The sequence below is a fragment of the Nerophis lumbriciformis genome, linkage group LG24 (assembly GCF_033978685.3).
Source record: "Nerophis lumbriciformis linkage group LG24, RoL_Nlum_v2.1, whole genome shotgun sequence".
NCBI classification, from domain to species: domain Eukaryota; kingdom Metazoa; phylum Chordata; class Actinopteri; order Syngnathiformes; family Syngnathidae; genus Nerophis; species Nerophis lumbriciformis.
Genome location: NC_084571.2, coordinates 6,507,831 through 6,532,535, shown reverse-complemented (window position 1 = coordinate 6,532,535; position 24,705 = coordinate 6,507,831). Strand labels below are relative to the sequence as shown.

The 24,705-nt window shown below is 42.3% G+C and overlaps 2 protein-coding genes across 3 annotated transcripts in view; one reads left to right on the top strand and one right to left on the bottom strand.

Moving 5' to 3' along the window:
* The window catches only part of gsg1l (gsg1-like), a 48,962-nt gene extending 46,164 nt beyond the window's left edge, over positions 1-2,798 (bottom strand). The window contains exon 1 of the mRNA XM_061981430.1: positions 2,428-2,798. Coding sequence (XP_061837414.1) covers positions 2,428-2,716 — 289 coding nt within the window. The 5' untranslated portion in view covers positions 2,717-2,798. The remainder of the gene's footprint in view (positions 1-2,427) is intronic.
* Positions 1-24,705, top strand: part of hoatz (HOATZ cilia and flagella associated protein) — a 144,528-nt gene that overhangs the window by 89,263 nt on the left and 30,560 nt on the right. The window contains exon 2 of one of the 2 annotated variants that reach the window (XM_061981434.1): positions 1,930-2,004. The exons of the other annotated variant lie outside the window; for it this stretch is intronic. The gene's annotated coding sequence lies outside the window, so the exon portion shown is untranslated. Of the gene's footprint in view, positions 1-1,929; positions 2,005-24,705 lie in introns of those variants that run through there. 2 annotated transcript variants of the gene reach the window in all.

The following is a 24,705-nucleotide window of genomic DNA, read 5'->3' as shown; positions in this document are numbered from 1 at the left end:
GGAAACTCATTTCGGCCGCTTGTACCCGTGATCTTGTTCTTTCGGTCATAACCCAAAGCTCATGACCATAGGTGAGGATGGGAACGTAGATCGACCGGTAAATTGAGAGCTTTGCCTTCCGGCTCAGCTCCTTCTTCACCACAACGGATCGATACAGCGTCCGCATTACTGAAGACGCCGCACCGATCCGCCTGTCGATCTCACGATCCACTCTTCCCTCACTCGTGAACAAGACTCCGAGGAACTTGAACTCCTCCACTTGGGGCAAGATCTCCTCCCCAACCCGGAGATGGCCATTATCAGACATCTTTAATAAAAACTATAATAGACACTAGAGATGCGCGGTTTGCGGACACAACCGCGGAGTCCGCGGATTATCCGCGGATCGGGCGGATGAAATTAAAAAAAATAAGATTTTATCCGCTCGCGGGTCGGGTCGGGCGGATTAATTAGATATTTTTTTTATTTTTTTTTTGCGGGTGGCAGTTAAACCAATTGGGAAATATATATACATAGTTAAATGTTGTTACCCACATACGAAAAACGAGCAGGCACCTGCTGCATATGCCACAACAGAAGAAAAAAAAAGAAAAGAGATGGACACTTTTACGGAGCGGAGAAGGCCCCCGACGCCTCGCCGGGGTCCGGGACCGAGGCCCCTTCCCCCGAGAGGGCCCCACCGGGAGCCGTAGCTGAGGCGATCCGCGAGAAGGGCCTGACGCACGTCCAGGGTCACTACCGCGCCCACCGCACCGACACCCCGCCTCGTCCGCTTTCGACGCGGCCGGCGTCACGCGCAGCAGGTAAGCAGCTTACCTGCCCGCCACCCCCGTGGCCGGGGGCTCGTAACATGGGTCACTCCGCGCGCTCCGCCCGCGCAGCTTACCTGCTTGCCACCCCTGTTGCCGGGGGCGCGTAAAAGGGGTCACTCCGCGCTCAGTGCGCTCACGAAAGGGGTGGGGCTCACCCTGGTTGATATAGAGAGCAGGACAGTGGCCATGGAATTTCATTTAAGGTTTGTGATAAACCATCAAACTCATTCGTTAAAAGGACTCTATAGTAATATAAAGCGAATTTTTCTGGACATTATCATGCAAGAAAAGTTTATTTTTGGGATCGCGATCACCGCGTAATGATTTTTAACGGTTGCATTACATTATTAACTGTCCCATGTGATCAGCCAGTGCAATTGGAAGTCCATGCTCAATTATTGCCTCCGTAAATAAAACTTCGGCATTTATCACATCCAAAGAATCTGTTTGGGCGACGAAAAACGTTGAAAGTTTTCCACTTGTCTCGCTAGCAACGGCATTAGACTTGTGTTTTTTTGTCCCAACGTGGTCTTTTACATCGCTAATTCCTCCGTGTCCGATCGAAAAATCTTGTCTGCACAAGGTGCAATTCGCGTAGTTTTCACCCTTTTTTTTTATTTTTTATTAATATTAGATATATAACAATCTACAAGGTTAATGTAGGTTGCTTCTCTTTCTCCCCCTCCATTTTTCTGCATTCTTTCGTATCTCAAGTTATCATTACGTATATGTATTGTTGCATTTAAACAACTGTATTGTTGATAATAAAGGTAAATTATTGGTATTGTTCATTATCAATAGCGCTATTTCTATTGGTATTTGTATTGATCCATTTGTAGTGTAATAATGCTCATTGTTATTTCTGTATTATTTTTTATTTTTCGCTAACTGCTTATTTGCTATTACTTTTACCATCATATTTGTACATGTCATATTTGCTGATGTTGCTCTATTGTTGTTGTTGTTGTTGTTGTTTGCTGTTGTTGTTTTTGTCTCTCTGTCTAATCCCCCTCTTGTCCCCACAATTTCCCCCTCTGTCTTCTTTTTTTTTCTCTTTCTATCCCCTCCTGCTCCGGCCCGGCTGCACTAAATGATAATATAAATACATTTAATAAAGTCAAATACAAATAAGGCAACAAGAGAAGTATCCTACACTTCTCTTTTGTAAAGTAAATCTGAACAGCCGACATGGGCATCTACATCAACTATATGATTTGCCTGAGAAGCTGGACAGGACATAAAAAAAAAACAAAAACAAAAAAAACGTTCTGATCAAACGTTACATCGGGTGGATGGCGGATGGTTGACGACTTTCTGACGCGGTTGCGGATGAGATAAATTGCCTATCCGCGCATCTCTAATAGACACACAAAAAATGCAACACAAACAAATGGCAGTGGTATGTTCATATTTGCAAAGATAAGGGAGAACTAACATCACAAAGGTACGACAAAACCTCATGAAAAGATAGTTTTGAAAAAGAACGTGACGCAAAACTCCAATAAGCTGCGCTTTCTGTCCCACGCTCCTTGAACGCATCACTCACCTGTCCACCGAGTGGACCTGACAGCCACAGTGAAAAGTTTGCGCGCGGTTGTCATGGTGACGCACCCACCTGCCTCATGGATGTTCTCCTCGCACGAGTACCAGATGCCGGTGTGGAAGCGGCGGAAGAGGAAGCGGTCGTCGCCGGTCTCCCAGCTGTAGTGCACCTTGCTCTGGTCCGTCTCGTTGACGCCGTAGTCGATGCAGTTGTGGCGCCGCTGCGGGCTGCAGTTGGGCTTGGGGACGCGCTGCGTGCCCTCGCACCAGTAGGTGGTGATGAAGGCGGTGGTGGAGAAGAAGAGCGCCACCAGGTTCAGGCCCACGGACAGCAGGGCGCGACACTTGCGCGTCGTCTTCATGCTCCAAGCGCGCGTCACGGCCGCAGCAGCGCAGGCATGGCGCGGCCAGGACGCAACCCGCGCGTGTCCTTCCTCCTCCCTCCTCCTCCTCCTCCTCCTCCTCCTCTCTCGTGGGGGCTTCGCAGTCAAGGAGACAAAAGCAACGAGGACTTCTTTCCTCCACTTCACTGCGCCTTGTGAGGACACTTTAGTCCCTGACGGACGCACGCGCACTGGCGTCCTCTCTCGCTCTCTCCTCGTGCGTCACACGCACACGCACACGCACACCGCTTCCTTCACTTAAGAGACACGCACTCTCTATTTACACGTGGAGTTGACCTTGTCTTTGCAAATATGGAAATAACACTTCCTGTCGTTTGTGCTGTTAAATCAATCAATCAATCTTTATTTATATAGCCCTAAATCACAAGTGTCTCAAAGGGCTGCACAAGCCACAACGACATCCTCGGCACAAAGCCCACATACGGGCAAGGAAAAACTCACCCCAGTGGGACGTCGATGTGAATGACTATGAGAAACCTTGGAGAGGACCGCATATGTGGGTAACCCCCCCCCCCCCCCTCTAGGGGAGACCGAAAGCAATGGATGTCGAGCAAATTGTTGAACAGTTTAAGAAAAACCTTTCTCAACCAGCTATTGCAAGGAATTTAGGGATTTCACCATCTACGGTCCGTAATATCATCAAAGGGTTCCGAGAATCTGGAGAAATCACTGCACGTAAGCAGCTAAGCCTGTGACCTTCGATCCCTCAGGCTGTACTGCATCAACATGCGACATCAGTGTGTAAAGGATATCACCACATGGGCTCAGGAACACTTCAGAAACCCACTGTCAGTAGCTACAGTTGGTCGCTACATCTGTAAGTGCAAGTTAAAACTCTCCTATGCAAGGCGAAAACCGTTTATCAACAACACCCAGAAACGCTTTCGGCTTCGCTGGGCCTGAGCTCATCTAAGATCAGTCAATCAATCAATCAATCTTTATTTATATAGCCCTAAATCACAAGTGTCTCAAAGGGCTGCACAAGCCACAACGACATCCTCGGTACAAAGCCCACATACGGGCAAGGAAAAACTCACCCCAGTGGGACGTCGATGTGAATGACTATGAGAAACCTTGGAGAGGACCGCATATGTGGGTAACCCCCCAACCCTCTAGGGGAGACCGAAAGCAATGGATGTCGAGTGGGTCTGACATAATATTGTGAGAGTCCAGTCCATAGTGGATCCAACATAATAGTAAGAGTCCAGTCCATAGTGGGGCCAGCAGGACACCATCCCGAGCGGAGACGGGTCAGCAGCGTAGAGATGTTCCCAGCCGATGCACAGGCGAGCGGTCCACCCCGGGTCCCGACTCTGGACAGCCAGCACTTCATCCATGGCCACCGGACCTGTGCCCCCCCCCCCCCCTCCCCCCCCTCAAGGAAAAGGGGAGCAGAGGAGAAAAGAAAAGAAACGGCAGATCAACTGGTCTAACAGGGGGGCTATTTAAAGGCTAGAGTATACAAATGAGTTTTAAGATGGGACTTAAATGCTTCTACTGAGGTAGCATCTCTAATTGTTACCGGGAGGGCATTCCATAGTACTGGAGCCCGAATAGAAAACGCTCTATAGCCCGCAGACTTTTTTTGGGCTCTGGGAATCACTAATAAGCCGGAGTTCTTTGAACGCAGATTTCTTGCCGGGACATATGGTACAATGCAATCGACAAGATAGGACGGAGCTAGACCGTGTAGTATTTTATACGTAAGTAATAAAATGTTTAATTTTTGCCATGACCAGTAACGTTTAAATAAAATATATTTTCTGACTAGTGACAGCATCCAGCCCCCCCACCATGTCAATTTCTCCCAAAAATATGTCCCAAACGTTTGTGCAACATTTGCTAAAATTGTTAGAGATGCCGATAAATGCTTTAAAATGTAGCATCGAAAATTATCGGTATTGGTTTCAAAAAGAGAAATGTATAACTTTTTAAAACGCCACTGTACAGAGTGGTACACGGACGTAGGGAGAGGTACAGAGCGCCAATTAACCTTAAAGGCACTGCCTTTGCGTGCCGGTTCAGTCACATAATATCTACAGCTTTTCACACACGCAAGTGAATGCACGCATACTTGGTCAACAGCCAAGCCACACTGAGGGTGGCCGTACAAACAACTTTAACACTGTAACAAATATACGCCACACTGTGAACCCACACCAAACAAGAATGACAAACACATTTCGGGAGAACATCCGCACCGTAACACAACATAAAACAACAACAGAACAAATACCCAGAATCCCTTGCAGCACTAACTCTTCCGGGACGCTACAATATACACCCCCCGCTACCCCCTAGCCCCCCACCCCCACCTCAACCCCGCCCACTTCAACCTCCTCATGCTCTCTCAGGGAGAGCATGTCCCAAATTCCAAGCTGCTGTTTTGAGGAATGTTAAAAAAAAAATAATGCACTTTGTGACTTCAATAATAAATATGGCAGTGCCATGTTGGAATTTTTTTCCATAACTTGAGTTGATTTATTTTTGGAAAACCTTGTTACATTGTTTAATGCATCCAGCGGGGCATCACAACAAAATTAGGCATAATAATGTGTAGAGATGTCGATCCGATAAATGCTTTAAAATGTAATATCGGAAATTATCGGTATCGTTTTTTTTATTTTCAGTATCGGGGGTTTTTTTGGTGTTTTTTTTTATTTTTTATTAAATCAACATAAAAAAACAGAAGATACACTTACAATTAGTGCACCAACCCAAAAAACCTCCCTCCCCCGTTCACACTCATTCACACAAAAGGGTTGTTTCTTTCTGTTATTAATATTTTCGTTCCTACATTATATATCAATATATATCAATACAGTCTGCAAGGGATACAGTCCGTAAGCACACATAGTCCACTAATAGAACTAACCTTTAACAGTTAATTGTACTCATTTTCATTAATTACTAGTTTCTGTATAACTGTTTTTATATTGTTTTACTTTTTTTTTTATTCAAGAAAATGTTTTTAATTTATTTATCTTATTTTATTTTATTACTTTTTTAAAAAAGGACCTTATCTTCACCATACCTGGTTGTCCAAATTAGGCATAATAATGTGTTAATTCCATGACTGTATATATTGGTATCGGTAATTAAGAGTTGGATAATATCGGAATATCGGATATCGGCAAAGAAGCCATTATCGGACATCCCTAATAATGTGTTCATTCCACGACTGTATATATCGGTATCGGTTGATATCGGAATCGGTAATTAAGAGTTGGACAATATCGGAATATCGGATATCGGCAAAAAATACATTATCGGACATCTCTAAAAAGTATGTTTGAACTTTTATAGTTTGTATGTTATTAATGTGTTATTATTCATAACCAGCCCCCCATCTTGTCAAAATCTCCCCAAATTTGTCCCATTCGTTTGTGCTGCAAAAAAAAAAAAAAAACTGACTTTGTAGTTTGTATGTTATTAACGTGTTATTACTCATAACTATCCCCCACCTTGTCAAAATCTCCCCAAACTTGTACCACCCGTCTGTGCTACGTTTGTGCTGCAAAAAATATGAACTGACTTTATAGTTTGTATGTTATTAACGTGTTGTTATTCATAACACCCCCCCCCCCTACATATTGGCTGTTAATTAATCATTATTAAGTACTCATTAATGCCTTATTCTGCATGGCCTTATTATACAAGCCATTAACTATGAGTCTTCCCTATCCCTAACCCTATGTTAATAAGCAACTAATTAATGGTTCATATGTCCCCCATACTAAAGTGTTACCAATTATTTTTAACTTTGATAGTTTGTTATTAATGTGTTATTATTCATAACCAGCCCCCCACCTTGTCAATATCGCCCCAAATTTGTCCCATTCGTTTGTGCTGCAAAAAAAAAAAAAAAAAAGACTTTGTAGTTTGTATGTTATTAACGTGTTATTACTCATAACTATCCCCCACCTTGTCAAAATCTCCCCAAACTTGTACCACCCGTCTGTGCTACGTTTGTGCTGCAAAAAATATGAACTGACTTTATAGTTTGTATGTTATTAACGTGTTATTATTCATAACCCCCCCCCCTACATATTGGCTGTTAATTAATCATTATTAAGTACTCATTAATGCCTTATTCTGCATGACCTTATTATACAAGCCATTAACTATGAGTCTTCCCTATCCCTAACCCTATGTTAATAAGCAACTAATTAATGGTTCATATGTCCCCCATACTAAAGTGTTACCAATTATTTTTTAACTTTGATAGTTTGTTATTAATGTGTTATTATTCATAACCAGCCCCCCCACCTTGTCAATATCGCCCCAAATTTGTCCCATTCGTTGGTGCTGCAAAAAATATATTCTGACTTTGTAGTTTGTATGTTATTAACGTGTTATTATTCATAGTCAGACCCCCACCTTGTCAACATCTCCCCAAACTTGTACCACCCGTTTGTGCTGTAAAAAATATGAACTGACCTTATAGTTTGTATGTTATTAACATGCTATTATTCATAACCAAACCCCCCCCCCCCCCCCCCCCAACTTGTCAAAATATCCCCAAATTTGTCCCATTCGTTTGTACTGCAAAAATAATAATTTGATAACACTTTAGTATGGGGAACATATTCACCATTAATGAGTTGCTTATTAACATGCAATTTAGTAACATATTGGCTGTTAATTAGTCATTATTAAGTACTTATTGTGATGTCTGTGTGATCATGTTTTGTTTTAGTTATGTTCGATTTTGTTTTTGGACTATTTGTGCCAGGGCCGGCCCGTGGCATAGGCCGTATAGGCAAATGCTAAGGGCGCCGTCCCTCAGGGGGCGCCATGCCAGTGCCACAAATGTTGGAGGAAAAAAAGAAAAAAAAAAAGTTGGTACTATTATTTCTAAATACAAAAAATAATCCCACGTTAATTAAAATGCAAAGTAAAGCCTATTTAATAGAAATATTATTTGTTACAACATTACGCCCCCCATAACCCTAACCCAATTTTTAACTTCTTTACTTAATCCATTCCATCATTTAATTCCACATACTGATATGCTAAAAGTTCTAAGTGTTGTACGTGCATATAAATGTTTGTATAAGATCTTTTAAGCAGGTGTTTTTTGTTTACATTGTTATATTGCCTTCTGGTTAGCTAATGTTTGCCCTGCAGGTAATAGTCACTTTTCCACCCCTTTATATATTAGGTATAGTTGTAAGTAAAAAAAAAAGGTCAAAGACAAAGCTATTCGGGTTCTTGTGAGTATATACACTTCACTGCCGATGTGGGGGGGCGCCACCTAAAATCTTGCCTAGGGCGCCAGATTGGTTAGGGCCGGGCCTGATTTGTGCACTCTTGTTTTGTCACCATGACGACCGATTAGTTGCACCTGTTTTCACGTTCGGTCTCACACACCTGTTGTCAATCATGTCGGTAGTATTTAAGTCCATTGTTTTCAGTTAGTCTGCCTGGCAACATCACACGTTATCATCACTCTGCTTCATGCCTTGTTCACAGTCCCATGCCAAGTAAGTTTTTGTTTCATGTTTATAGTTTTTTGCCTTTGTGCAAGTCTTTTGTTTTCATTAGCCAAGTCTTGTACCTCCGCCATTGTGCGCGCCTTTCGTTTGTTCTTTTTTGATAGTGTTAAATAAAATCATGTACTCACATTCCCGTCTTGCCCGCGCCAACTTTCCATTGCCTTCCGGGAAAACAAACCCCAAGGACCAAGTCCTGACATTATGTTGCCTTATTCTGCATGGCCTTATTATACAGCCAGTAAGCCATGAACTAAGAGTCTTCCCTAACCCTAACCCTATGTAATAAGCAATTAATTAATGGTTCATATGTTCCCCATACTAAAGTGTTACCAATTATTTTTTTACTTTTATAGTTTGTATGTTATTAACATGTTATTATTCATAACCAGCCCCCCACCTTGTCAAAATCTCCCCAAACTTGTCCCATTCGTTTGTGCTGCAAAAAATGATGTTGAACTTTTGTAGTTTGCATGTTATTAACATGTTATTATTCATAACCAGCCCCCCACCTTGTCAAAATCTCCCCAAACTTGTCCCATTCGTTTGTGCTGCAAAAAATTATGTTGAACTTTTGTAGTTTGCATGTTATTAACATGTTATTATTCATAACCAGCCCCCCACCTTGTCAAAATCTCCCCAAACTTGTCCCATTCGTTTGTGCTACGTTTGTGCTGCAAAACATATATTTTAACTTTTACAGTTTGTATGTTATTAACGTGTTAATATTTATAGCCAGCCCCTCTTCCCACCTTGTCAAAATCTCCCCAAACTTGTCCCATAATGGGGTTTGTTTATTTTATATTTTGTAATTTAATACTATAATTGTTATATTATCATCTACAACACTATAGTTTTTATGTTATTACCGTGTTAATATTCATAACAATCCCCCACCTTGTCAAAACCTCCCCAAACTTGTACCACCCTTTTGTGCTACGTTTGTGCTGTAAAAAATATGAACTGACTTTATAGTTTGTATGTTATTAACGTGTTATTATTCATAACCCCCACACAACCCCAATTTGTCAAATTCTCCCCAAACGTGACCCATTCGTTTGTGTTACATTTGTGCTGCAGAAAATATGTTCTGACTTTATAGTTTTAATGTTATTAACGTGTTATTATTCATAATCACCCCCCATCTTGTCAAAATCTCCCCAAGCTTGTACCATTTCTCCGCGTTTGTGCTGTAAACATTTTTTGTCTATTATAGTTTTTATGTTAATAACGTGTTATTATTCATAACCAGCCGCCCGCCCCACCTTGTCAAAATCTTGCCAAACTTGTCGCATTTGTGCTGCAAAAAATAATTTTGAACTTTTATAGTGTGTATGTTATTAACGTGTTATTATTCATAACCAGACTCCCTACCTTGTCAAAATTTCCCCAAATTTGTCCCATTTGTTTGTGCTGCAAAAAGAGTTTTGTTTATTTTATTTTTTGTTTTTTAATACTATAATTCTTATATTATCAACTACAATGCTATAGTTTTCATGATATTAACATGTTAATATTCATAACAATCCCCCACCTTGTCAAATTTTCCCCAAACGTGTCCCACCCGTTTGTGCTGCAAAAAGAGTTTTGGCTAATGTTTTTTTTGTAATTTAATACTATAATTGTTATATTATCAACTACAATTCTATAATTTGTATGTTATTAATGTGTTAATATTCATAACAATCCCCCACCTTATCAAATTCCCCCCAAGCGTGTCCCATGTGTTTGTGTTACATATGTGCTGCAAAACTTATGTTTTAACTTTTATAGTCTGTATGTTATTAACGTGTTATTATTCATAATCAGCGCCCCACCTTGTCAAAATCTCCCCAAACTTGTCTCACCCGTTTGTGCTATGTTTGTGTTGCAAAAAGAGTTTTGGTTGTTTAATACTATAATTGTTATATTATCAACTACCGAGTCATACCAAAGACTATAAAAATGGGACCCATTACATCCCTGCTTGGCACTCAGCATCAAGGGTAGAAATTGGGTCTTAAATCACCAAAAATGATTTCCGGGTGCGGCCACCGCTGCTGCTCACTGCTCCCCTCACCTCCCAGGGGGTGATCAAGGGTGATGGGTCTAATGCAGAGAATGATTTCGCCACACCTAGTGTGTGTGTGTGACAATCATGGGTACTTAACAATGCTACAGTTTTTATGTTATTAACGTGTTATTATTCATAACAATAACCCACTTTTTCAAATTCTCCCCAAACGTGTCCCAACTTAAAGTTCCATATTGGCACAAACGAACATTTTTACAGCCTAAAGGAAGCACAAACAAATTTCAGTGTAATATTGGTAATATATGGTAATATTTACAACGATCCCACAGGTCACTTATACTACCTGTCTACCATGTAGTATTCTACCTTTTTACCAGGCATGTCCACAGACATTTTGGGGTGCAGGTGTTCAGAACAGAAAAAAGGGCACACGTTGTGAAAATGATGCATACATTTATTATTGTTATGATAATCACAGCAAGACATTTTCAACATATGTAATAACAAATACAATCTCAATCAAAATTTAATTTAAAAAGTGTGTACAGTTAACACATTTTTATTTTATTTTATTTTTTACTGTTTTTTGACAGCATGAGCAGCATCACACTAATAATCAGTGTTTAGAAAATGACTTTTAAAAAGTAATACAAAAGGATTACTTGGTTTTTTTCAAAAAAGTAATTAAATTACTAACGGAATCACTCTTCAATAAATATAATTGATTACAAGGGGAAGTAAATGTTGCGTTTATTAAGAAATAATGCAAAATATCTGGCATATGCAGTTGAGATGTTTCATGAAAGCAGAGCGTGTATGTGCCTTGAAGAAGCGGTGCCTAGGCTGTTGCTATGTGACGTTTGACGCCAGCGCCCAGCTGTGTTTGTTAGCTCAGACTCACAGTGACAGCAGCTTTGCATTGGATTGTGTTAGCGCAAGTTAATACATATATAGAATTTGCTTCCATGGCTCTAGTCTCCTTGTCCACAAACAAGGTAATGTAGGATTGCGAGCTTGCCACTTCAGTCATTGATTTGTTGTTCATTATTCCCTCCAAGTAGTAGTGTGTATGTGTGTTGTTTGCTGTGTGATGTTGCCTCCTTCTATTTAATATCAAGTTTAATTTTCTTTTTTTTCTTTCTTGGCCTCAGTCTGGACCCCCTCTCCAGGGGCCCAGGCATGGACTGAATTTTCTTTAGTTAGTAACGCCATTGCAATATTGTCACTTCAGTCATTGATTTGTTGTTCATTATTCCCTCAAAGTAGTAGTGTGTATGTGTGTTGTTTGCTGTGTGATGTTGCCTCCTTCTATTTGATATCAAGTTTAATTTTATGTTTTGTCTTCCTTGGCCTCAGTCCGGACCCCTTCTCCAGGGGCCCAGGCATAGACTGAATTTTCTTTAGTTAGTAACGCCATTATATTATAACAGGGTATTGTAGGATTGCAATATTGTCACTTCAGTCATTGATTTGTTGTTCATTATTCCCTCAAAGTAGTAGTGTATATGTGTGTTGTTTGCTGTGTGATGTTGCCTCCTTCTATTTAAGTCCAAGTTCATTTTAGTGTGGTGCTGGTTGTTGCTTTATCAAAAAGGTACTTCCTGCTTTGAACTTGCTGTGCTTCTGACGCTGCCTTATTGACATTGAAGCACATCAAAAGTAGCGTGCCACGTTACATCAAACGTGTCGTTAACGGCGCTGTAACATACATAAAAGTAATTACATTACTTGTATAGGAAAAGTAACAACATTAGTTACGCCGTTATATTATAACGGGGTATTGTAGGATTGCGAGCTTGTCACTTCAGTCATTGATTTGTTGTTCATTATTCCCTCAAAGTAGTAGAGTGTGTGTGTGTGTTGTTTGCTGTGTGATGTTGCCTCCCTCTATTTGATACCAAGTTTCTTTTAGTGTGGTGCTAGTTGTTGCTTCATTAAGTTACTTCCTGCTCTGAACTTGCATGTGAAAATGCGGGAATTGCGCATTTTTAAACATTAAATTTGCGTCAAAATATCACTTTCTGCGGTTTTTTTATTGAAATATTGTAGCATGTGTGGACATGAGTCAGAGGAAGAGTGTCAAAGGATAGAGCTAATTGTTATAATGACATTCAGACTTTTTCTTTTCAGCAATAGAGCTGTATCGATACATCCGTGGCTTCTCAGCGCAACAACACCGGGAATGTGTCCCGTGGAAACCCGTCCGAGCAGAACGCTCTCGCAATAACAAAAGTTCCGTGGGTGAATTATGTAAACCCACCACAATACCAAACAAATAGGCTTGAAACTAAATTATTTGAAAGTTCGCCTCAGCCTAAACGCCGCACTGAGTTGCTTGTTGAGTATTTGTAAAGCTTGCTAGTTAGCATACTAAGTAGGGGTGTCAAAAAAGAAAAAGAAAATAGATTTTCCGATTAATCACGATTCTAATTTTTAACGATTCTTAATTGATTAAAAAAAAAAAAAAATCATATTTACATTGTTTATTTTGGAGAATTGTACTTCTACAGTTACGAACCTTGTTCAAGAACCAATTGGGTTCGTAAATGGAGGTTTTGCTGCATTGAAATGCAAACAGTAAAGTTAAAGTACTAATAATTGTCACACACACACTAAGTGTGGTGAAATTATCCTCCGCATTTGACCCATCCCCTTGTTCACCCCCTGGGAGGTGAGGGGAGCAGTGAGCAGCAGCGGTGGCCGCGCCCGGGAATCATTTTTGGTGATTTAACCCCCAATTCCAACCCTTGATGCTGAGTGCCAAGCAGGGAGGTATTGGGTGCCACTTTTATAGTCTTTGGTATGACTCGGCCAGGGTTTGAACTCACGACCTACCAATCTCAGGGCGGACACCACAAGGCCACTGTGTTGCCCCTTCTTCCTTCATTAAACATGACAAACGTCGGTAAACAACTAGACGAAGCCTTGAGATGTTTTTCTGTGTTGTTTGGGAAACATGGGACCAGTTTGGGGAAGAAGTCTCCCAAGAAGTCAGATATATGCCCTGTCAGACTCCAAAACATATTTGGGCTGAATTGATTAAAGAAAGTCATTTTTGTTCTTAAAAAATACAGAAAACTGCACTTTGTTTTTCCCCACTGTCAACAAATTGCTCAATCTATTGTATAATATCTCTCACTGGTTTAGCACGGAAACATAATAACCTTGTGGACTATTTCAAATCCAAAACCGTCAACAATATCTGCTTCCTGTCCCTCCTAAAGTCCCACAATTCACTCTTGCTTCGCTTTCATCTATAACAACCTCTGGTAATAACACAAAATCACATTTTCAGGCTGACCCTTGAACCCTACCCCATTCTATTCTATTCTTTAGTCTAGTCTTTCACGTCTTATCCTGGACATCAGTAACTCTTCACTCCTCTGATACTCTCCCCAACGCTTTTTTTACACTCTCGCAATATCTCGAAATCGGCCGCTGAAATTCTGGTCCATGCTTTCATTTCATCCAGACTGGATTATTGCAGTATTCTCCTTTAATGTCTTCTCTCCATCCACTTACCTGTAAAGCAGGGGTGTTTTCATTGGTTTTCATTGAGGGCCACATCGCCGTTATGGTTGCCCTCAGAGGGCGACTTTTAACAATGACTAATATATGAATGTATATGTACATGTATATATATATATATATATATATATATATATATATATATAATACATTAACAATACATTTTTTTACATAAGCGGCAAAAAAAAATTAAATTTTACTTTGAAAACTGGCAGCTCAGTGAATTTTTTTTTATTATTATATATATATATATATATATATATACCAAAAAGCCCTTGATGAAAGCGGATACAATTTCACCCTCACCTATGAACCCACGCCAGGAAACCAGCCAAAAAAGAACAGAAAACAAAACGACATCATCTGGTACAACCCCCCAGACAGCAAAAACGTCTCAACGAACATTGGACACAAATTCCTCAATCTGATTGACAAACACTTTCCCAAAGACAACACCCTAAGAAAAGTATTCAACAAGAACAACATTAAATTGAGCTACAGCTGCATGAACAATATACGACAAATCATCTCAAACCACAACAAAACAATTGCAAATGAGCCGTCGACCCCCAGACAGAGCGACTCCAAAACCAACAAAGGATGTAACTGTCGAAAGAAACCTGATTGCCCTCTCAACGGGGGGTGCTTACAAACATCAGTTGTCTACCAATCTAAGGTAATACGCAAGGACATTAACACATCCGACACATATGTAGGATTAACCGAGGGAGAATTCAAAACCAGATGGAACAATCACAAGGCTTCTTTCAGGAACAAAAACCTGCGAAATACCACAGAACTCAGCAAACACATTTGGGACCTCAAAGACAATAATGTTGAATATTCAATAACATGGCAAATTCTTGCATCCAGCACACCTTACAATAGTGGTAATAAAAGATGCAACCTATGCTTGAAAGAGAAACTGTTTATTATTTACCGTCCAGACCTGTCATCCCTCAACAAGCGCAGCGAAATTGTAACAACATGCCGCCATAGACGGAAACACCTCCTAGGTAACACATGAGCCAATCACCACGCCCCTAGGCCAGCCTGTACCCACCCACTCTGTGCCCTATATAAACCATGGTATGCGAATGCTCCCATTAAAATCTCCTGATGATTGAGGGTACCCCCCCTCATGAAACAGGCCTGTAGAGATGAAATAGTCTTGTGATTTTTTTCCCACACATACATATATATATATATATATATATATATATATATATATATATATATATATATATATATATATATTTTATGAATATGTGTCAATAAAAGATCTAATAGTAAACAAGAAAAGAAGAACATTTATTTAATTTAGTGCTGTGAGATAAAAATAATCCCACATTTTGGAATTTTTTTTTTTCTTAGTTTCATTTCAATCAATGTTAAAGACTAGAGATGTCCGATAATGGCTTTTTTTGCCGATATCCGATATTCCGATATTGTCCAACTCTTAATTACCTATTCCGATATCAACCGATACCGATATATACAGTCGTGGAATTAACACATTATTATGCCTAATTTTGTTGTGATGCCCCGCTGGATGCATTAAACAATGTAACAAGTTTTTCCAAAATAAATCAACTCAAGTTGATTATTGAAGTCACAAAGTGCATTATTTTTTTTAACATGCCTCAAAACAGCAGCTTGGAATTTGGGACATGCTCTCCCTGAGAGAGCATGAGGAGGTTGAAGTGGGTGGGGTTGGGGGGGTGGGGGGGGATTTAGGGTAGGGGGTAGCGGGGGATGTATATTGTAGCGTCCCGGAAGAGTTAGGGCTGCAAGGGGTTCTGGGTATTTGTTCTGTTGTGTTTATGTTGTGTTACGGTGCGGATGTTCTCCCGAAATGTGTTTGTCATTCTTGTTTGGCGTGGGTTCACAGTGTGGCGCATATTTGTAACACTGTTAAAGTTGTTTATACGGCCACCCTCAGAGTGACCTGTATGGCTGTTGACCAAGTATGCCTGGCATTCACTTGTGTGTGTGAAAAGCCGTAGATATTATGTGCTTGGGCCGGCAAGCAAAGGCAGTGCCTTTAAGGTTTATTGGCGCTCTGTACTTCTTTCTACGTCCGTGTACACAGCGGCGTTTTAAAAAGTCATACATTTTACTTTTTGAAACCGATCATTTCCGATACTACACTTTAAAGCATTTATCGGCCGATAATATCGGCAGTCCGATATTATCGGACATCTCTATTAAAGACTCAAACTGATTTCAAAAGCGATACGCCAATTTTCTGACTTTATTTAGTACGAGCTGTCACTTGTGTGCTGAAAGAAGCCTCCTGATGAACACGGTTTGGTTCTTCACACTCAAATGACACAGCAGGCCACATTAAATACCATAGGGGGCAACATTTTTTGATGGTGCAGGGCTACATTAAATGACAAGGCAAGCCACATAAGATAATGTGGCAGACCACATTAATGAAGTGGCCTGCCACATAAAATAATGTGACAGACAACATTTAATGACATGGGGTGGCCACATTAAATGAAGTAGCCGGGTCACATTAAATGAAGTGGCATGGCCACTTTAAATGACAAGGCAGGCCACGTAAATGACATGACGGGCCATTTGAAATTTAGGGGCGGGCTATATTAAATGATGTGGCAGGGCCACATACAACGATATGGCGGACCACGTAAATAATGTGGCTCGCCACATAATATAACGTGGCGTACCACATTGAAAATGTGGCAGGACATGTGAAATAATTTGGCAGACTGATAAAAAAATAATGTGGTGGTCCACATAATTAATGTGGAAGGCCACTCAAAATATTGTGGCAGACCACATAAATGAGTTGTCAGGCTGCTTAAAATAATGTACGGCCTCCATAAAATAACATAACATCGCAGGCCAATTTAAATGATATGGCGATCCACATTAAATGACAAGGCGGGCCACATAAGATAATGTGGTGGGCAACATAAATGAAGTGGCCTGCCACATAAAATAATGTGGCGGACCGCATTTAATGACATGTGCCACATTAAATATAGTGGTCCGGTCACATTAAATGACGTGGCATGGCCATTTTAAACGACAAGACAGGCCACATAAGATAACGTGGCGGATCACATAAATGAAGTGGCCTGCCTCGGAAAATAAAGTGGCGGACCTTGTAAAATAATGTGGCGGGCCACATAAAATAATGTGGTGGACCGCATAAATGATATGGCGGGTCACATTAAAAGATGTGACAGGGTCAAGTTAAATGACAAGGCGCGCCACATAAGATAATGTGACGGACCACATAAATGAAGTGGCCTGCCTCGGAAAATAAAGTGGCGGGCCACATAAATGAAGTAGCCTGCCTCAGAAAATAAAGTGGCGGTCCACGTAAAATAATGTGGCGGAACACATAAATAAAGTGATCTGCCTCAGTAAATAAAGTGGCAGGCCACATAAAATAATGTGGCGGGGCACATAAATGATATGGCGGGTCACAATAAATGATGTGGCATGGCTACTTTAAACGAGAAGGCAGGCCACATAAGATAATGTGGCGGACAAGATGTAATGACATGTCAGGCCACATTAAATGAGGTGGTCAGGTCACATTAAATGATGTGGCATGGCCACTTTAAACAACAAGGCAGGTCACGTAAGATAGCGTGGCGGACCACAAAAAGGAAGTGGCCTGCCTCTGAAAATAAAGTGGCGGGCCACTTAAATGACATGGAATGATGTGGCAGGGCCAAATTAACTGTCAAGGTGCACCACATACAACAATGTGGCAGGCCACATAACATAAGTGTCCTGTCTTGTAAAATAATGTTGCAGACCACGTTAAATGATAAGGCAGGCCAAATTAAATAATATGGCGGGCCACATTAAAGGACAAGGCGAGCGTCATTAAATGACATGGCGGGACACTTCAAAGGAGGTGGCAGGCCACATACAAAGATATGGCGGGCCAGATCTGCCCTCAGCTGTGCTCTATGGGAGCCATTGTAGCACCTGTATGATAGTACTGCATGTCATGAGTGGGTGTGCCTAATGAAGTGTCCAACAAGAGTCCTTGCAAAGACTGTCCCACGTGTGAAGTCATGTCCCACACAAGCGTGACATGAAAAGCTTGTGATCGATTAGGCACATCCAAGTCCAGGGTGCAACTCACAGGTGACAAGGCCTCGCCACACCCCCGCAACAATCCATCACATTTTATGGCGCCCGCCTGCAGGTCGATCACACGCACATCGGCCGTGCACGTGACATATGAGTGCAGGCTGATGCAGAGTGACAAAGGTGCTCAGCACAGTCAATAAACACACGTGTGCTTGCATTTAACCGATGAGTAACGATTTATTATTTTCTAACGTCAAGTTAAATCACATCACTTATAATCAATGTAGAAAATGTACGGTTTTTTATTGCAAAAAGCATAAATGGTATGTATTGTATCTAATTGTATGCATATATGTACGTTCATATTTATATATATATCATACGTTAGGTCAGGAAAAAACACGGGGGCTATTTCATCCCTGTTTTGCAGGTGTCCCTGCTCTTCAGGGGAGTTTCTGAAGAGCAGAGAAACCTGCGAAACAGGCTTGTAGGGATAAAATTGCCCCCGTGTTTTTTCCTGACCAAACGTCTATTCCGCTCTACCCTGGTATTGAGCACTGTATAACGGATAAACCACAGAAACCTCGACTATATATATATATATATATATATATGTATGTGTGGGAAAAAAAAATCACAAGACTATTTCATCTCTACAGGCCTGTTTCATGAGGGGGGGTACCCTCAATCGTCAGGAGATTTTAATGGGAGCATTCGCATACCATGGTTTATATAGGGCACAGAGTGGGTGGGTACAGGCTGGCCTAGGGGCGTGGTGATTGGCTCATGTGTTGCCTAGGAGGTGTTTCCGTCTATGGCGGCATGTTGTTACAATTTCGCTGCGATTGTTGAGGGATGACAGGTCTGGACGGTAAATAATAAACAGTTTCTCTTTCAAGCATAGGTTGCATCTTTTATTACCACTATTGTAAGGTGTGCTGGATGCAAGAATTTGCCATGTTATTGAATATTCAACATTATTGTCTTTGAGGTCCCAAATGTGTTTGCTGAGTTCTGTGGTATTTCGCAGGTTTTTGTTCCTGAAAGAAGCCTTGTGATTGTTCCATCTGGTTTTGAATTCTCCCTCGGTTAATCCTACATATGTGTCGGATGTGTTAATGTCCTTGCGTATTACCTTAGATTGGTAGACAACTGATGTTTGTAAGCACCCCCCGTTGAGAGGGCAATCAGGTTTCTTTCGACAATTACATCCTTTGTTGGTTTTGGAGTCGCTCTGTCTGAAGGCCGACGGCTCATTTGCCATTGTTTTGTTGTGGTTTGAGATGATTTGTCGTATATTGTTCATGCAGCTGTAGCTCAATTTAATGTTGTTCTTGTTGAATACTTTTCTTAGGATGTTGTCTTTGGGAAAGTGTTTGTCAATCAGATTGAGGAATTTGTGTCCAATGTTCGTTGAGACGTTTTTGCTGTATGGGGGGTTGTACCAGATGATGTCGTTCCGTTTTCTGTTCTTTTTTGGCTGGTTTCCTGGCGTGGGTTCATAGGTGAGGGTGAAATTGTATCCGCTTTCATCAAGGGCTTTTTGGTACGGGGGGGTTGCTTGGTCAAATTCAGCTTTGCTAGATGACAGCATCGATAGCCTTTTATTGATTCCGGTAGGTATTCTTTTCTTGGTGGTGGGTGGGTGGTTGCTGTCATGGTGCACGTATTGGAGTGTTGTGTTGGGTTTCGTGAATGGTTGGTAGCTGTTATTTCTCAGGTTGAAAGTGACGTCAAGGAAGTTGACGGTTTGCTTGTTGGCTTCAATCGTGATCCGTAGGCCGTTCTCTTTGAAAATTTGGCATATGCGCTTCTTGGTATTCTCGCTGCTCCTTGGTGAGGCGCGACACACTGCCAGTCCGTCATCACGGTTAATACCAAGGTTCAGATTGAGGCTAGCGAGCTGGGAGAGGAGGAAACTCCCAACGAGTTCACACGTTTCTGCTCCGTCAAAACTTCCCATAGTGACGTCAAATGTTGCATTGTTCTTTTTTTGCCATGGTGTACTGTTGTGGATGAGAATGGAGTTTTTTGCGTGGATGATGATGTTTCTTTCGTTGCCTGTGATTGAGTCGTAGTCTGAGGCGAAGTCTAGTGCTTGAGTCAGTAGGTCTTGCGTGATGGAAGGGTAAAATTCCTCGATATCAAAGGAGATAAAGTTGTGCTGTTGTTTGTCTTGGATGTTGTTGAACCATTTGATTACTGCTGCTGTATTTCTCCATTGGTTGAGTGGTGTTTTGTCCTTGATTTTTGTGTTGACTCTGTCCAGGATTATTTTGCTGATTTTTCCTATTTCAGATTTAGTTGGGTTTATTAGTCGGCATGTTGGGTTATTTGCGAAGTTGGGTTTGTGGTCCTTCAATGTGATGAAGGCTTCCTTGTTGGCTGTGGCGTCCACCCTGTCCTCATATATATATATATATATATATATACCGGTATATATATATATATATATATATATATTTATTTATTTATTTATTTTTATATATATAAATACTGTATATATGTATACATATATGTTATATATAATTTAACGCTTAAAAACTCTAGATCATGGGTGTCAAACTCTGGCCCGCGGGCCAAATTTGGTGTAATTTCACTTGGCCCTTGAAGCGATATTAAATTAACACTAGAGCTGGCCCGCAGATTACATACAGCGGCGGTGCCGCGGCACACCGCATTCCCCGCTAATTGTCATACTTGCCACCCTCCCAGGAGTCTACCATATTTCAGTGCACCTCCCAAAAATCATCACTTTTCGTTGAGTCCAATGAGTGCTGGCCTAGTCATATAATTTGTGCGGCTGTGGCACGCACCCACAAGTGAATGCAACGCATACTTGATCTTCATTGATACAGGTTACACTGACGGTGCCCGTATAGAAAACTTTGATACTGTTAGAAATATACGCCACAATGTGAATCCACACCAAACAAGAATGACAAACACACTTTGGGAGAACATCCGCACTGTAACACAACATAAACACAACAGAACAAATACCCAGAACCCTTTGCAGCACTAACTCGCCCTAGGCAAGATTTTAGGTGGCGCCCCCCCACATCGGCAGTGAAGTGTATATACTCACAAGAACCCGAATAGCTTTGTCTTTGACCTTTCTTTTTTTACTTACAACTATACCTAATATATAAAGGGGTGGAAAAGTGACTATTACCTGCAGGGCAAACATTAGCTAACCAGAAGGCAATAACAATGTAAACAAAAAACACCTGCTTAAAAGATCTAATACAAACATTTATATGCACGTACAACACTTAGAACTTTTAGCATATCAGTATGTGGAATTAAATTATGGAATGGATTAAGTAAAGAAGTTAAAAATTGTACTGATATGATCCAGTTTAAGAGGTTGTTCAAAATAATAGTGCTTACAGAGTACAAAGAAGAAGAATTATGAGAAATACTTTCAACCTTATTGAAAATAAGATATTCTTCATCTCAGTATGTTAATAATGACTGAATTAATTAATTAATTACATATTACAAAACTGTTGTATACTAATTCATAGATGTTATTTTATTATATAAAAAGGTCAGTAAATGATTCTATATATTTGTAAACGCTTTGAAGTGGGAAAGGGGTAGGATTAAATAAGCTTTGCTTCTTCCTACTCCTTTTCGGGCATGATGTAAAATGAAATGATATGAAATTGTGTGATGTATTATGATGTAAGTGTGTTCATGTTCCAAATAAACTAAAGAAAGAAAGAAATGTCCCTGAGGAATGTAAGGTGGGAGTACTGTAATTACCTAACGTTACATTATTATTTTCCATAACAATTTAGCCCCCTCCACAATATTAACCCGACGTTAAAACAGAACTAGCTATTTATTGATTAGCAATTGCCGAATCATGTAACATTAGCTTAATGCTAAAAAGCCAGGTTACTATCACATTCTGTAACAGACAAATAATTTCATGTAGGCTAACGTTACCTACCTGCTACCTCTGTATTTTCTCGTTTCTCCTCCTCTTCTTTTCTCTTTTTGCTTCCCTGGGCACCTGACAGTTTTGGCCGTTTTGACATCTTGTGTTGATTTTTTGATGTGGTGACGTCCAAAAAGAGTCATGATACGGGAAGGGAGGGGCCGCACCGTGCGGGGGGGGGGGTGACGGTTGGGCGTAATGTTGTAACAAATAATATTTCTATTAAATAGGCTTTACTTTGCATTTTAATTAACGTGGGATTATTTTTTGTATTTAGAAATAATAGTACCAACTTTTTTTTTTTCTTTTTTTTTTTCTCCAACATTTGTGGCACTAGCGTGGCGCCCCCTGATGGACGGCGCCCTTAGCATTTGCCTATACGACCTATGCCACGGGCCGGCCCTGGTGTGGCGTATATTTCTAACAGTGTTAAAGTTGCTTATACGTGCACCCTCAGTGTAAACTGTATTGCTGTTGATGAAGTATGCGTTGCATTCACGTGGGTGCGTATTGAAGACGCTCATATCTTGTGACTGGGTGGGCACGTTGTTAGAAGTGATGAAAAGCGGACGTGACGTCAGCTCGTAGAGGACGTTAAACGCAGTGCCTGTTAGGCACGCCCCCAAGACTGTGGAATACGAGATGTAATGACTGAGGAAGACCTTCGTTCGATAATGAAGGTTGCCTCAGCTCAAAGCCTGAGCCCCGACATTAATGAACTATCATCCAAGAAAAAATGGCAGGTCTCTGGCTTGGGCACATCAGATTAGATCAGTGTGTTGCAAACTGAGCAGTTTAAAGTCCTGAATTGTTGGTTTATTCATTATTTTATTTCCAAATTTATTAGCCTGTGGAAAAAGTTAATATTGATATTTACCTCAGAAGGCTGCTGTCAGGACTTGATCTTGGGAGTTAGCTTTTCCAGGATGCAACGGAAAGTTGGCACGGGTGAGACGGGAATTAAGGTACATGATTTATTGAAACACTAGAACTACAAAAAAGGATCAAACCAAAGCGCGCACAGTGGCGGAGAACAAACTATGAAAAACAAAAAGACTATAAACATGGAACCAAAACTTACTTTGACAAGGGACATGAAGCAGGATCTTAGAGGAATGGACAGAGCATAAATGTGGTGTGAGGTCGTCAGAAAGACAAACTGAAAAACACTGAACTTAAATACTACAGACATGATTAACGAAAACAGGTGCGTGACTCAAGACGTGAAACAGGTGCGTGACGTGACAGGTGAAAACTAATGGGTAATTATGGTGACAAGACAAGGGAGTGAAAAGCCAGAAACTAAACAAAACATGACTTAAAACAAAACATGATGATTACACAGACATGACAGAGCCCCTCCCTTAAGGACAGATACCAGATGTCCATAAAAAAAATAACAAGAGTCATGGGAGGGCGGGAGGGGGATCATGGCGGTGGGTCGCCAGACCACGTGTCCCCGTATCCACCGGGGCAGAGTTAGGTGGCGACGGCGAGTGGAACGCCGCTGCAGCAGGCGAGGCGGGCGCCCAGGGAATGGCCACATTCGTGGCCGACTGGGAGGTGGGCGCACTTGGCGTGGCGGGCGACCAGGTAGCGGCCATATCCGTGGTCGACGAGGAGGGAGGCGCGTCGTCATCGTGGCAGACGTGGCTTGGCGTGGTGAGTCAGGCGGCGAAGCTCGGCGTGGCGCGTCAGGCGGCGAAGCTCGACGTGGCGCGTCAGGCGGCGAAGCTCGACGTGGCGCGTCAGGCGGCGAAGCTCGACGTGGCGCGTCAGGCGGCGAAGCTCGACGTGGCGCGTCAGGCGGCGAAGCTCGACGTGGCGCGTCAGGCGGCGAAGCTCGACGTGGCGCATCAGGCGGCGAAGCTCGACGTGGCGCATCAGGCGGCGAAGCTCGACGTGGCGCATCAGGCGGCGAAGCTCGACGTGGCGCGTCAGGCGGCGAAGCTCGACGTGGGTCTTGGTCTTGGCGTGGGTCTTGGTCTTGGCATGGCGGGTCTTGGTCTTGGCGTGGCGGGTCTTGGTCTTGGTCTTGGCATGGCGGGTCTTGGTCTTGGCATGGCGGGTCTTGGTCTTGGCATGGCGGGTCTTGGTCTTGGTCTTGGCATGGCGGGTCTTGGTCTTGGTCTAGGTCTTGGCATGGCGGGTCTTGGTCTTGGTCTAGGTCTTGGCATGGCGGGTCTTGGTCTTGGTCTTGGCATGGCGGGTCTTGGTCTTGGCATGGCGGGTCTTGGCGTCGTGAAGCTGCGACTGGCGGCACTTGGCGTCGTGAAGCTGGGACTGGCGGCACTTGGCGTCGTGAAGCTGCGACTGGCGGCACTTGGCGTCGTGAAGCTGCGACTGGCGGCACTTGGCGTCGTGAAGCTGCGACTGGCGGCACTTGGCGTGGAGGGTCTTGGTCTTGGGCTTGGCGTGGAGGGTCTTGGTCTTGGGCTTGGCGTGGAGGGTCTTGGTCTTGGGCTTGGCGTGGAGGGTCTTGGGCTTGGCGTGGAGGGTCTTGGTCTTGGGCTTGGTGTGGAGGGTCTTAGTCTTGGACTTGGCGTGGAGGGTCTTGGTCTTGGACTTGGCTAGGCAGTGCTTGGCGGCGTGGAGCTGGTACCGGAGCTTGGCATGATGCGGCTAGGCGTGGTGCGGGTACTGGAGTCTGCCGTGGAACTTGGCGTGGTGGAGCTGGTGCTAGCCTTGGTGCGGCAACAGGTGCAGCGACTGGTGCTAGCTGAGGAGCTAGCCTTGGAGCAGTTGGAGGTGGCCTAGCTGGGGGTTGCGGCTTGGCAGGTCGGAAGACTGGTGAGGGCGGTCGTGCTGGAGGCTGTGGCTTGACGGGTCGGTAGACTGGTGAGGGCGGTCGTGCTGGAGGCTGTGGCTTGACAGG